The sequence below is a fragment of the Mustelus asterias genome, chromosome 11 (genome assembly GCF_964213995.1).
Source record: "Mustelus asterias chromosome 11, sMusAst1.hap1.1, whole genome shotgun sequence".
NCBI lineage: Eukaryota > Metazoa > Chordata > Chondrichthyes > Carcharhiniformes > Triakidae > Mustelus > Mustelus asterias.
The window spans coordinates 9990985-10006827 of record NC_135811.1 but is presented as its reverse complement, the minus strand read 5'-3'; the positions used below and the strand labels follow the sequence as shown (position 1 = coordinate 10006827).

The following is a 15843-nucleotide window of genomic DNA, read 5'->3' as shown; positions in this document are numbered from 1 at the left end:
TCACCACCCTCTGGGAGAAGAAGTTCCTCCTCAACTCTGTCTTAAACCGACCCCCCTTTATTTTGAGGCTGTGTCCTCTAGTTTTAACTTCCTTACTAAGTGGAAAGAATCTCTCCGCCTCCACCCTATCCAGCCCCCACATTATCTTATAAGTCTCCATAAGATCCCCCCTCATCCTTCTAAACTCCAACGAGTACAAACCCAATCTCCTCAGCCTCTCCTCATAATCCAAACCCCTCATCTCCGGTATCAACCTGGTGAACCTTCTCTGCACTCCCTCCAATGCCAATATATCCTTCCTCATATAAGGGGACCAATACTGCACACAGTATTTCAGTTAAAAGTTAACCATATTGCTGTAGGTAAGCACAGATTTCTTTCACTAAAGAACGTTGGGTTTTCCTGCAATCTGGTACTTTCATGACCACCATTACTTACCCCAGTCCAACGCTGGCATCTCCACATCATGACCACCATTACTTGTACCGTTTTTTATTCCAGATTCATTTTAATTAAATCAATTTACATTTCCCAACTGTTGTGGTGATGTCTGAATTCATCTCCAGGTTATTAGTCCAAAGCTCTGCCTTGCTAGCTCAGGAACATAACGACTATGCTACCATACTCAATGCTGATGGGTTAGTATGGTATTATTTTAAGTGCTATGAGTGAGTGTGCTGATGCCCACTGTGGGCAAGGAAGTGTGTCACTGATGTTACCTGGTGAAGTCAGAGAATATCTTCCTCTGCTGTTTTCCAATCATGGGGATGAGGAAACTGGCATTGAACCAATGCCAAAGCCACCTTGAATAGGCTGCATCTTCTAACCTCCACTTATTCCAGGTCGCTAAAAGGTCGCACTCCAAGTGGTAAAAGCTGCTTAAAAAAGACAACATAACAAATAACTTTTAAACTTGGAAATTGTACCTTGTTCTGTTTCCATGACACTAAACCAAATATCCATCTCCTCTGCAAGGTAACTGCACTCCAGGAACTCAATAGTGTCAAGAGCCTCCTTCCCTGGGGACTAATGTCACGGAACGCCATCACCTCTGGCTAGCACTGCTGCCGCACAGCACCAGAGAGCCAGTTCGATTCCTGCCTTGGGTGTCTGTGGGTGTGGAGTCTGCACATTCTTTGATTTATTGTCACATATTAACACAGTGAAAAGTATTGTTTCTTGCGCACTATACAAAGCATACCATTTATAGAGAAGGATAGAGGAGGGTGCAGAATGTAGTGTTACAGTCATAACTAGGGTGCAGAGAAAGATCAACTTAATGCAAGGTAAGTCCATTCAAAAGTCTGACAGCAGCAGGGAAGAAGCTGTTTTTGAGTCGGTTGGCACGTGACCTCAGACTTTTGTATCTTTTTCTCGACGTAAGATGGAAGAGAGAATGTTTGGTGTGCATGGGGTCCTTAATTATGCTGGCTGCTTTGCCGAGGCAGCGGGAAGTGTAGACAGTCAATGGATGGGAGGCTGGTTTGCGTGATGGATTGGGCTACATTCACGACCTTTTGTAGTTCCTTGCGGTCTTGGGCAGAGCAGGAGCCATACATATCAAGCTGTGATGCACCATAGAAAGCATTCTTTCTGGTTGTATCTGTAAAAGTTGGAGAGAGTCGTAGCTGAAATGCGAAATTTTCTTAGTCTTCTGAGAAAGTAGAGGTGTTGGTGGGCTTTCTTAACTATAGTGTCTGCGTGGGGGGACTAGGACAGGTTGTTGGTGATCTGGACACCTAAAAACCTGAAGCTCTCAACCCCTTCTACTTCGTCCCCGTTGGTGTAGACAGGGGATGTTCTCCTTTACACTTCCTGAAGTCGATGACAATCTCCCCATGTCTACATGGGTTTCCTCCCACAGTCTGAGGATATGCAGGTTGGGTGAATTGGCTAGGCTAAATTGCCCAGGCTAAATTGCCCCTTTGTGTCCCAAGATGTGCTAGGTTAGGGGAAATTATTGGGATAAATGTGTGGAGGTTACGGGTATAAGACAAGGGGTTTGCCTGTCAGAGAACTGGTACAGACTCAATGGGCCAAATGGCCTCCTTCTGCACTGTAGGGATTCCATGATTTTGGATGACTTGGCCAAATACTGTAACTCACTGGATCAATATCTTGGTATTCCTTGCGCAATACCATTGTGGAAGCACTATCACAAGGAGGGGAGGAGAGATTGTGGCAAAAAAATAGCAAGTTAAAGGCATATACATTTTCAATGTGTAAGAAGAAATAACTACTGAGTGTGTTGCGAGTTACTTTGAGATAAAATGCTGGTCCCATCATTCCCCAGCATCCAAGGTACCCACTGACCGTGGTGTATAATTATCAACTCATACCTCAAGAAACTTTAGATTTTAGCGTGGCATGTATGTGTTACTGGCAAAGTCAGAATTTGTTCTCATCGCTAACTCTTCTTGTGGTGGTGAACTGCTTCAGTTCCTGTGGTCCAGGTACACTCAAAGTGCTGTTAGAAAGGGAGTTCCAGGATTTTGACCCAACTAGTGATGGAATGGCGATATGATACCAAGTCAGGAAGCTGTGTGGCTTGGAAGAGAACTTGCAGGTGTTGGTGTTCCCACAAGTTTGCTGCCTTGTCCTTCGAGGTGGTAGAGGTCATGGGTTTGGAAGATGCTATGGAACTTGCTAAGTTGCTGCAGTCGATGGCACACACACTCTGCTGCCACTGTGCGTTAGTGGTGAAGGGAGTAAACATTTATGGTGCTGGATGGGGTTCCGAACAAACAGACTGCTTTGTCTGGGTGGTGTCAAGCTTCTTGATTGTCATTGGCGGTGCACTGATTCAGGCAAGTGGAGAGTCTTCCATCACACTCCTGACTTGTGCTTTGTAGATGGCGGACAGTCTTTGGGGAAATCAGGTGGTGAGTTACCACACAATTGCCAGCCCGATATGCTTTTCTAACCACACTCATTTAAATGGCTGGTTCAGTTCAGTTCCTGGTCAACGGTGACCACCCCCCGCCCCAAGGATGTTGAGGTGGTGATGCCACTGAATGTCAAATTCCCTTGTTGAAGATGGTCATTGTTTAGCACTTCTGTGGCACAAATGCTACAATCACCTCAAGCCTGAATGGTGTCCAGGTCTTGCTGCACATGGTCATAAACTGCTTCAGTATCTGAGGAGTTACGAATGGCCTTGAACATCGTCAGCAAACATTCCTACTTTTGACCTAATGATAGAGGGAAGGTCATTGATGAAGATTGTTGGGCCAGAGCCTCGAGCCTGAGGAACTCCTGCAGCAATGTCCTGGGGCTGAGATGATTAGCCATCAACAACCATCTTCTTTTCTGATAGATATGACTTGGTGTGGTGCAAAAACAACAAGCTGGAGAGAGTGGAAAAACTCAACACATGGTACTCAGCACAAGAAAACCCACTCCAGTAAATCCTGGGCCGAGTACAGAAGTTCAAGCCCACAGCAACTCCAGCATGTTTTCCAACAAATGGAAAATAATTACAACCCTGCCAACATCACCCAACACTCGAGAATGAATGAGAATAGAACCATACAATTTTAAAATGTTATTTCTTTATATTGCATTGCTTTGCATGTGACCCATTACATTTATACATTAAATGGATGAGTTTCAATTATCCACACTTATACATTCCATATATTATTTTCTAGACATTCTTATTAGAAGCTTATAGCTGTAAATATAATGAAAGGAAATCACTAATGTGCTTGCTCTTTGATCTGTAGTGACTCAGTAGACGAAATGATTGTGGTTTTGGGATTTCATCAGATAACAATAGGCAAATAACGGAGGAGATGCAACTCTTCCCTTCTCACTCAATCCCAATCAAACAAAAACTCTGCCACTTTTAACAACCCTCTTAACAAAGAGGGTGTTGCAAATTAGTTAACATGACAAGCAATCTTCCCTTTGGCAACTGAATGACACGATGGTATTGAGTCAACCACAAGTGGCTACATTCATTAAGCTGTTAATTAACTGCAAGATCAAATTCTCTCTTTGATAGCCTGCTATCTTCTGCTAAATGAGTCTCAGTATCATTACTGGTCGGCAGAGTTGTGGATTTGAAAAAGTGTTTTCCAGCGAGGAGACGACCAGGAACCATTAATAGCGTGCAAATATATTCCAGACAATTGCCGCTTGTCACACTAGTTGCTACACAGTCCCTATGATTAACATGCAAAACTACAGGGCTATCTGACGGTTGTTCTGAATCAACGAGTTTAAAACGCTCACTCTTTTACCATATCAATTGGAATCAAGGGCAAATTCATACTCTAGCAATCCTTCAGTCCTACAAATTAAAAAGCTGTACTTGGAACCCCATCATCGCCCTGAGAGATGTCATTAGAACGGTATAATTGTGATGCCTCATTCACACACCACAATCAAATAAATCTTCAATTGTTTCTCTCCCTCTAATATCAGTCCCCTTCACTGAGCTTGGAATACTTAAAGAAACACTTGTAAGAAATATCTCAATGAATCAGTCACCTCTTTATAAAGAGCAGAGCTGTTTCCACATTGCTTGGCTGTTAGAAAGAGATCCGTGGAACAGTTCTGCTCTCTCTTTACACTGGCCAGGCCCCAGCTCTCCAAGCTCAGACTGTTGACTGATAGTGTGCAGTAATGGTTCTGTTGTTGTGGCCGCATTGAATGAGCCCATTTAGAATTTGTTCAGCACTCGCATGGTGAAAATTATGGTGTGCTGTAGGATGTCTTACACGCGTCACTAATATTATTTCTTCAAATGCAAGGCTCTGTGGCTTCAGCTATCGTTTGATTCAGTTATTGCAGAAGTCCAGCTTTCCACAAGCAACCCTATGCATTGCAACCCACTTTCGCAAACACCATTCCCTTGAACTGGCATTTCAGTAAGCAAATAGTTGCTTGTGGACTGGACTCTCTCACTCATGCTTATTTCATTCAAGTACCACCCACCCCCCAGGTTAATATCACTCCCATGGTAGCACATATTGAAATATCATTAATTTAAAATTTAAAAAAATTAATATCTGTTTATTCATTTAATTTCTCCCCCCCCCCCCCCTTCCAGGCCAAACATTGGAAACTGAAACCACAACACATATTTTATTATGGATTTTTTTTTAGTAGGGTTTAGTTTACTTAGAAAGGAAGATATTTTTGATCATGACACTGTTCTTAGGGAAGAGGGTTTTTTTAAAAATCACATAAAAGACATGAAGTGGCCGCCTGCTTTGCTACAAAAATGATGACTTTTTCAGTCACTCATTCAAAATACTGAAAATTTAGCTGATGTACTGGGATGGACCATTTGCTCTGAAAAGTGGTGCTGGAGGTGGGATTGGTCCCTTGCACTCTCTTTATCCCACCTACATGTACAAGGAAAATTATTGCTCTGCATCAAGCAGATACTTTCACAGGGTTATTATAGGACATTGGTCTGAATCATGGATCTCACCACAGAACGTTTACTGCCCCAGACTATTGGTCTTATTCGAGAATATTTAACACATTTCAAGATGCACCAATTTAACCCGAGAGTTTTTCAGCCTAGTGTCACTCTTGTTGCCTTGTGAAATCTCCTCCGTTCAACTGACCTCCAAGTGCCCACTTACAGAAATACAGAGACACACTGCAGATAAGGATTATGAACTGTTACGGGAGCTGGCCTTTTAAAGGTCAGCTTCACGACGCATGGGGTTTGGGACAAACTTGTATTAAAATCAACACCATCTGGCATTGATTCATAACCATGCTAATTTTAACAAATTAAAATAAAAGTGTAACCGTGAAAATAAAATCAAAACAAGGTGGACGGTTATTCACAAAATCCCTACAGTGCAGGAGGCCGCCATTTGGCCCATCGAGCCTGCACGGACAACAATTAATGAGAGATCCTGTGGTTACGTAGCAATTTCAGGGCCTTTTTCCAATTGAGGTTTGTGAGGGGGGAGGGGTGTCGGGAGAATCCACAGGACCAAAGAAAATACCACTCCTCCCCACACCCCCTCTGCCCAGTGCCCAACCCTCCCCCTCCCCACGCGTACCCACATACACACAAAATCACATCTACAGATTGCTTGCTTAGCGGAGACAATGTCACCAAATGAATGAGATTACTGGCACTGGCTGCTCGTCACAGCTTCATACATCGATTCCGCCACATAGTCCAGGTTGCCAGTGGTCAGACCACACATGTTGATGCGGCCACTGGCCATGAGATAGATGTGTTTCTTCTTGATCATATAATCAACCTGGGCAGCTGCAAAACAAAGCACAGGGGGGAGAGAGAGAGAGAAAGGGTCAGCATCTGTTTATGAGGCAGGTTTAATTCGCTTCTTTCAGGTTCTTAGGCATTGCCAGTGGATAGTTTAATAGCGTTACAGAAACCAGCCACCTGCAGTTAACTTAAGGATATATAACTTGCCCATTAATCTTTTAAGGCACAAACTGAAATTCACACCACGAGTTTTCAACAAGAATGCCAATGGGACTCCCCTATTAGTTGAAGCAACTCTACTCAGTTATGAGTTCAGCAAGGGTCTAGTCCAACATTTCATTGTGCCAGTGTGGGGAGGTCCCATCTTTTGGATTAGACAATAAGACTGAGGGCCAACCCCAAGGCAATGTTTGAAGTGGGGAAAACTGTAGAGTGGTTTCAGCAGAACACCTCACCACTGATAACGCTTTCCTCTGCTTCAATCCACAAACATTAGGAGAATCTCCAAGAGGAATTCTGGCACAGGCTGATTTTAAGTGGCTCAAGTGAAATTTAAAGTTTATTTATTAGTCACAAGTAGGCTTACATTGACACTGCAATGAAGTTACTGTGAAAATCCCCTAGCAGCCACACTCCGCCACCTGTTCAGGTACACTGAGGGAGAATTTAGCACGGCCAATGCACCTAACCAGAGTACCTTTCGGACTGTGGGAGGAAACCGGAGCACCTGGAGGGAAAAGGAAGTTGGGAGGACTCGAGAATGGTTGAAGCCTGCCCTTCAGCAGAGTGTCAATGTGCAGGACAATGCCTGCAGTTTCACCTTGGGACAGTTACGCAGCAGCGAGCAGGTTCCAATCCAGGGGAATATAGGGTGAATCATTTTATCAAGAGTAGCCAGGAAATGATGTAAATAAAAAGACCAGAGAATAAATTCTCAGTTTTATAAAACAGCTCAACTGACAGTTTCCCTGCTTACAGTTTCATCCTCACACACGATTCCAGCCTTCCACAATTTCAAAAAGTAAAGTTTGTTAGTGTCACAAGTAAAGCTTACATTAACACTGCAATGAATTTACTGTGAAAATCCCCTAGTCGCCACATTCCAGCACCTGTTCAGGTCAATGCACCTAACCAGCATGTCATTCAGAATGTGGGAGGAAACCAGAGCACCCGGAGGAAACCCACGCAGACATGGGGAGAACATGCAGACTCCGCACAGACAGTGACCCATGCTGGGAATTAAACCCGGGTCCCTGGCGCTCTGTGGCAGCAGTGCTAACCACTCTGCCACCCTCTCCGATACTCAGTTTAGAAACAGAGGTACTGACGTTATCCAATTCCATGAAGGTTAAGAACTTCTGAGAATTCCTCAAAGACAAACACACCAAAACTGCAACAGAGCACAGAAAGCTCAGGTCAATCTGCTCAGGCCAATCTGCTCAGGCAACAGATTTATTTTCAGTCATAGTAACTGGCTTGTTTTTCAAGATTTATTAATTTTAAAAGGGGGATCTGGAAAACTGAGAACTTTTGCTTTGAAACTTCCAGTGCTGAGGGATACAATTATTACAAGTTTCAAAACTTGAGAAAGGATGGGGAAAAAAAATCTCCTTGATGGGAACGTCAGCCCTTTATTATTCTAGACATTTTAGCTTGTATATTTCACGTCACTCCGAGTGAATTTTTACTTTGTGGAAGTATTCATGAAAATAAGATTCAGTCACTTGGTACGTCACTTAGAACGGGTACTGCTGTAAATAGAGACATGCTGTTGAAGTTTTACCCCCGGCATTCATCAGGACAGATTCAAGAATGCCAAATTTCAAAGGGAAATTTGAAAGAAATTATTACTCCCTTTGAAATCTAGCATTCTTGCATCTGTCCTGCCGAGTGCAAGACTATAAAATTTAGATTACAGGTCCAAGGATAACAGAAATTCCTCCTTTGGTTATTGGATCTATTTGCTACCACTATATAATCTTTTTGCGTCTTCAACAAGCAGCAGAGCACCACAATAGCGGATCTCGCTTCAAGAAAATTTATTGTAAGAGTGAACAAGATAATTTTCTGTAGATATACTGAATGAGACCCTGCAAGTGTAAATGATTAATGTCCACAATCTCAAAGTTCAATTATTTTATTTGTGTTGTTACTCTTATTTTCTTCCAATTTATAATGGATCAGGAACATAAGCACTGATCTCTTTGAAATTTCTACACTAGCTCAATGATTTTAAAAGCTGTAAATAATTAACCAGAAATAATGGACTGGAGTAGTCACCAGTTAAATTCTAAAGTGATTACAGGCTATAGATATAGCTGGGGGAAATCACAGCATTGCTTTGAATGCTTTCTTTTGTTATCCAGTCTTGAGACAACTGAAATAAAAGTCTATATCTAGTTTGGCTGGTAACAAGTTTTTAAAAACTCTGTTCACATTGTAACTCAATTAAAGGGATCACTACCAAGCTCAAACTACACAAACGGCTTTTGGCACAGCGTGTAATACTGTTTTATCAACCTTGGGTCAGTGGGTGCACTCTGATCTTGGGAGCTAGGAATTCGAGCTTCACTGTTGGAGGGCAGCACATAATATTTAGACTCGTCAGCCTAGATTAAGAGCGCGCTGCACTGTTGAGAAGAGCTCTCAAATGCAGCGTACCTGTTCAGGACTGACTTAGATTTAATCTTAGTTCCTCCTGTCTCATTCAGGACTCGGTCCCAGTTCATCGTAATCATAGAATCCCTACAATGTAGAAGGAGGCCATTCGGCCCATCGACACTGTACCGACCACAATCCCACCCAGGCCTTATCCCCTTTACCCTGCTAATCCCCCTGACTCTAAAGGGGCAATTTACCATTGGCAATCCACCTATACCGCACTTCTTTGGCGCGTGGGAGGAAACCGGAGCGCCCGGAGGAAACCCATGCAGACACGGGGAGAACGCCACACAGACAGTGACCCGAGGCTGGAATTGAATCCAGGTCCCTTGCGCTGTGAGGCAGCAGAGCTAACCACTGCGTCACCGTGCTGCCCCAAACCACGCAAAGGTCTGTTGACCTCGGGCAGGATTTTCCAGTTTTGGGGTGAGCGCATCCGGAAAATCCCACCCAGAGGGGGGAGGGGGGGAAAGAGAGAGAGAGAGATCAAGATAGAGAGAGAGATCAAGATAGAGAGAGATCGAGATCAAGATAGAGAGAGATGGGGATAGTAAACAATGAAACTGACTGCCTCTTAGAAACTCTGAACACAAGAAAAGATGAAGGGAAGGTCTCCCCAGTGTCCTGTCTTAACAGATCTAACAAACTTACGTTGGGGTTGCAGGAGCTCCTGGTGTTGGGAACCCGAGGCCCTAGTTCACCACCCAGCCCGATATAGAAATAGCTTAATTCTCAGAGGCCGTATTTCGCAAAGCAGATGAGAGTCCTCGAGCAGATTCCTTCACATGACTTTATCAGATACCTGGAGTCTTTTTCTAAATGGAAGGAGACACCGCCTGGCAGCCGTCAAAAGGCCCTGGTGGTATGTTATGTGTACATCTAATTGACTCCTTCAGGGCATCAAAACAGACGCTCTCAACAGACTCTCAAATTGCACAAGATACTTTTCTAAGCCAAACAGTCTGCTTCCCATTAATAAATGGTATGATGCATTTCCACCCCCCCCCCCCTTCCTTGTTTTTTAAAAAAATATAAAGTTCTTGGGTCCTTTGTGAATCTGCAAATATCCAAAACAAAACACACAGGCAGTACAGCTGGATGGTATTACTGCTCCAAGTATTGTATGGTACAAAGACTTGCCGGACAAAGGGATATGGATCAATTAGTGCAGTTGCTTTGTATTCGAGTGAAACCAAACTTAAATAATTTCCACAGGAAACCGAGTGTAGCTGTGAATAATCCACCAACACCTTGGTTTCTCTAGATTTCGGAGAGAACACTTGCGTCAAACCACGGGGCATTATCGGCTGATTTATTTTTGAATAAAAATAAAACAGCAAGTTTCCAAAATCATGAAACACAATTTAATGCACGATATTTCAAATCATGGTTAACGACTGCAGACAAGTGAGATGGAGGAGACGTCTTGTAAACTTTAAAAAGAACCTTGCACTTGTATGGTTCCCAGAACATCTTCAGGGCGTCTCAAAACTTTCAAATGGAACCACTTACTCCTAAACTCTAGTCACAAATGCAGCAGCCAATTTACCCACAAAAAAATAATTTTGAAAACAGAAAATGAGACGAACGAGCACAGTTTTTGCCACTGGTTCTGCAAGGGAGGGAAGTTGGCCAAGGTACCAAGGGAACTCTTCACTTCGATGATGCCACAGGACCTAGAAACATCCTCCCAAGCTCAAAGGAAAAGGCCGAGAGTAACTCATTTTAATGTTTCACCTGAGAAACAGAAACATTCTATATATGGCATTGGGACATAAACAATTAGCAGTCAGCTGACAAGAGTGAAGACAGGAAGGTTTACACGATAAATGAAAAGAAGTCCCGTGCATAAGTCACAAAAGGTCAGTTTGCCGAAGCAATTAAGGCTAATTAAATACTATCCTTTATTGCAAGGAATTGAATACAAGGTTGTTATGCTTCAGTTATACATGGCATCAGGACAGCACAGCGGCACAGTGGTTAGCACTGCTGCCTCATAGCGCCAGTGGCCTGGGTTCGATCCCCGGCTTGGCTGACTGTCTCTACGGAGTATGCACATTCTCCCCGCGCCTGTGTGGGTTTCCTCTGGGTGCTCTGATTTCCTCCCACAATCTGAAAGACGTGCTGGTTAGGTGCATTGTCCATGCTAAATTCTCCCTCAGGGTACCCGAACAGGCACCGGAGTGTGGTGACTAGGGGAATTTCACAGTAACTTCATTGCAGTGTTAATGTAAGCCTTACTTGTGACTAATAAATAAACAAACTGTGAAGGATAAGGGCAGCAGAATCACGGAAACACCACTATCCCTCCAAGCCACACACCATCCAGACTTGGAAGACTATAGCTGTTCTTTCTCTATTGCTGGATCGTAAACTTGGATGCCCTTCCTAACAGCACCGTGGGTGTACCTACACCAGATGGACTGCAGCAGTTCAAGAAGGTAACTCGCCACCATCTGACCAAAGTCAATTAGGGATGGAGAATAAGTGCTGCCTTGCCAGCAATGCTCTCCATCCCATGACAGAATTTTGAAAAGCCAGGTCAGCCTCATTTAAAAAATATTTTTAAAATGGCATGCTCCCAAAAAACTGGACTGAGAGATGTTCAGGGATTCATCTCAACTCACTGATCAATCAACATGAAGAAAGGATCAATCCCAGGAGCAGCTGGAATTGTAGGATATGATTTATTGTTGCTGCGGGATAGGCTGCTTGAGTGCTGGGTATGAGGGAAAACACCAGCAATGACATGCACTTCAACTCTGCTAACTCCGCTCAGTACAGCAGCGCATAGAACGTTTCGTAGATATATTGGCTCCCGAGTGTGGGCATGGGGGAAGAGGAAGGGACATTCCATCTCCAAAGTGCTGCTACCTACCGCTGCAAATAAAGCTCAGTCCATATGATACCCTTCTTACAGGCTAAATTAAATAAAAATATAGTAAGCCTTTACCAAAGCTTTTTTTAAAAAATGTTCTCCAGCATATTCTACGAGGGGGACACAGTGGCATAGTGGTTAGCACTACTGCCTCATAGTGCCAAGGACCCAGGTTTGACTCCCGGCTTGGGTCACTGTCTTAGTGCAGTTTGCACATTCCCCCCATGTCGGCGTGGGTTCCCTCCGGGTGCTCCAGTTTCCTCCCACAGTCCAAAGACGTGCAGATTAGGTTGATTGGCCATGCTAAATTGATCCTAATTTTGGTGGGGGATTAGCAGGGTAAATATGTAGGGTTTTGGGGATAGGGTAGATTTGTTGTTGCTGCAGGCTCGATGGGCCGAATGGCCTCCTTCTGTACTGTAGAGATTCTATGACCTTAGCATTTACTTGGCAGACACCTTGAGGTACGCCTAACACTATAACTAGATAGCAGCAGACAGGATGTTTGTTCTTCACAATCCAAAGACATTTTTGCCTCCTTCAAAAAGTATTTTAATAATTGCCAAGCAGTAGTCAATATATTTCTTTAGGGTGCATGAGTCACAAGACCAGGGCGAATACCAACACAAAACACCTAAATCTTTCTGATGCAAGTGAGAGGGTATCCATTGGGATTGGATTTCCATTCACCGTGAGCAAATGCCTAACAGGCCATTAAGCATAATTCTGGTGGAGTTCCTAGCTTCCATTACTGAGTCCTAACCAGATCCACAATGGAAGTTAGAAGGCTACAAAGGCCCATTGCAGCATGGCAGTGTTCGCAGCCTCAAAGCTGCAGAACAAACAACATTTACTACTTTCTTTTTTGCCCTCGAGTGACAATCCTCAAAGCCACATCAGAGCCGGATTGCTGGTACCATCCTTTTTCCCTGCCAATCTTTATCTGCTGAGTGCCAAGACTAAACCGGTGCCATGACATCCATTGTTGGACCAGGACAGGGGTCACATTTCTGTACTTCCGACACAGGGCGACATGGTGGCACAGTGGTTCGCACTGCTGCCTCACAGCTCCAGGGACCTGGGTTCGATTCCCGGCTTGGGTCACTGTCTGTGTGGAGTCAGCACCTTCTCCCAGTGTCTGCGTGGGTTTCCTCCGGGTGCTCCGGTTTCCTCCCACAATTCAAAGATGTGCGGGTTAGGTGCCAAATTAGATGCTAAATTGCCCCTTAGTGTCCTGGGATGCATAGGTTAGAGGGTAAATGTGTGGAGTTACAGGGTAAGGGCCTGGGTGGGATTGTGGGGTTGGTGCAGACTCAATGGGCCGAATGGCCTCCCACTGCACTGTAGGGTTTCTACGATTTGCATCAGTCCTGACGCTCAGAAATCATTCAGGTCACAAGAGGGTCTAAGGAACTTACTAAGAAATTTATCAAGTTCCTCAGACTGCACTATGACCTGGATGATATCGGACCACCCCTACTGGAACTCAGTAGCTCAGGTAAAGTCCAATGACACAGGTTTAGGCACTTCAGCGGGTACTTTCTTGGCTTTAGCTTCACTGACGCCCTTGGTATTTACCACAAGGGGAGGGGTAGGGACAAAATTAATTACTGGATCCTCTCACCCACTGACAAATGATCAGAGCTAAGGTGATAAATCTCAGCCATGAAATTTCACCTATCTTAAGGTGCCCAACCTCTGAACTAGAATGAGTAATGCAAATGCCCCGTAAGAGCAATTCTAGCCGTAGAAAGATTTCTGTTGGAAAAAAAAATAGTCCTGAATCCTGCATGCTTTGGGAGAAATATCTAGAGAGAGAGTTCAGTTTCTCAGAGACTCCTGCAAGACAGATGCTTTGGCAACAACATTATGGAAGGTCTTTGTAGGAACTCTTTTGGCTGCCCAGAGCTTTCAACACAATTAGACTGACAATAAACAGAGACGACCCTGGGCACATTCTGTAATAGTTTGTGCAAACACTGCAGCTGCCGGCAATAAATGCTGCAATGAAAATCTGCAAAAATTTCCAAGCTATTTGCCAGGTGCATTAAGGAGAAATGGACTGTTCTCAGTATCTGTCACACGAATTGGGAACAGCTGAAGATCCCAGAGTCTAAACTATAGCAGGCACTTGCTGTGGTCCCAAGCACCAGATGCTGGAGAAGGCATGTGCTGCTTACTTTACAACCCACCTACAGCAAGCTTCTTGAGCAAACCTAGCAGCGTTACTCCTCATTAGTTCAGAGTTATTTTTTTTTTAAACATTTGATTAAAAAAAGATATAGAAGTTATTTGTTAGGTGTCCAAAAGTAAACCTCATTTATAAACTTGCAAATTTGAAAGGAGAAGGCTCGGCTGAACTAATATCTATTGTACCTTGCACAATCTCAGGATCTACCAAAGCACTTTACAAGCAATTAAATACTTGAAGTGTAATCACTAATGTAGGAAAGGTGGCAGCCAGTTTATGCCCAGCTATGGTCCCACAAGCATGAGCGTGATAGATTATCTGGTTCGGGGATCTATTCAATGAGGGATAAGTGCTGGACATACGGACTTTGGGCAAAACCCCAATCTTCTTCAAGAGACCTTCATAGATCCAAAGGTAACAATGCCTTAGCTGAAGCATTGTGCACATCCAATTGTGCAGCTCTCTCCCAATCCTGGAGAATCAGGCTAGATTTTGCATTCTTCTTTAAAATGGTCTTTCAAACCCACTCTTTGGCTTAATATCAACTTTTTGTCCAATTACACTCCTGTAAAGCATCTTGGAACCTTATGTTATGGTGTTATACAAAACAAATTGATGCTGTGCAAGCTCTGATTTAGAGGTGGGGGAGTACTACCCTTTCTGGTAGTACTCGCCCGCTACCACGGTTATGCACCACATGTTTTAACCTTCACTTGGATTATTCAAATTATTTACAGAACAGAAATGGTCTAACAAGCCCATGCCTTTTGCTCTTTACGGCATCTTGTTTATCTTGTTTAGGGGCGGCACGGTGGCAGAGATTAGCACTGCTGCCTCATAGCACCAGGGACCCGGGTTCAATTCCGGCCTCGGGTGACTGTCTGTGTGGAGTTTGCATGTTCTCCCCGTGTCTGCATGGGTTTCCTCCGGGTGCTCCGGTTTCCTCCCACAGTCCAACGATGTGCGGGTTAGGTGGATTGGCCATGCTAAATTGACCCTTAATGTCCGGGGGACTAGGAGCGTAAATATGTGGGGATACAGGGATAGGAAAAGAACTGGGTGGGATTGTTGTTGGTGTAGGCTCGATGGGCCAAAGGGCCTCAGTCTGCACCGTAGATTCTATGATCTAATCTTCCAGTGAGTTCTACATTCTAAGCACTCACATAGGATCACAGGAACAGGAGTAGGACATTTAGCCCCTCGAATAAAAGCAAAATACTGCAGATGTTGAAAATCCGAAATGAAAACAGGAAATGCTGGATAAACTCAGCAGATCTGGTAGCATCTACGGAGAGAGAAAAACAGAGTTTAAAGTTGCAAATCCATCTTCGGAGCTTCCGAAAGAAGTCATACGGACTCTAAACGTTTTCCCCAGAGATAATGCCAGTCCTGCAGAATTTTTCCAGCATTTTCTGTTTTTATTAACTGGCCTCTTTTGTCACTCAATGAAATCACGGCTGATTTGTGACCCAACACATATCACCTTCTTTGCCCATTATCTTTGGATAACAAAAATCTACTAGTCTCAAATTTTGAATTAATCGATCCAACGTCAATTGCAATTTGCGAGAGAGTTCCAAACTTTGCCACACTTATGTTCAGAACTGTTCCCTAATTTCACTCTTCCAAATTCTGGCTCTAATTTTTGACAGTGCCCCCTGGCATAGACTTCTTCCATAACCGCCATTAATATTTTCTCCTCGTCAACCTTTAATATTTTGAAAACTTCAACTTCTTAACCTTCCAAATTCACTCAGTTTCTCCTGAATTTCTTAGTGACCGTCTTATGTTTATGGTCCCCAGTTCTGGTCTTGCCTGCATAATCTAAATCGTCACCTCAAAAAAACAAGGTGGGGGTTATATGGAATTTCTCCATGAGCTAGGCCAGTCTATGGAAGACGCAGACAG

At 43.8% G+C, this 15843-nt stretch overlaps 1 protein-coding gene across 1 annotated transcript in view; it reads right to left on the bottom strand.

The window, feature by feature from the left end:
• Nucleotides 1–3531: 3531 nt before the first annotated feature.
• got1 (glutamic-oxaloacetic transaminase 1, soluble) overlaps nucleotides 3532–15843 on the bottom strand; it is a 53358-nt gene continuing 41046 nt past the window's right edge. Inside the window, exon 9 of the mRNA XM_078223122.1 lies at nucleotides 3532–6247. Within this exon, the coding sequence (XP_078079248.1) occupies nucleotides 6102–6247 (146 nt within the window). The 3' untranslated portion in view covers nucleotides 3532–6101. The remainder of the gene's footprint in view (nucleotides 6248–15843) is intronic.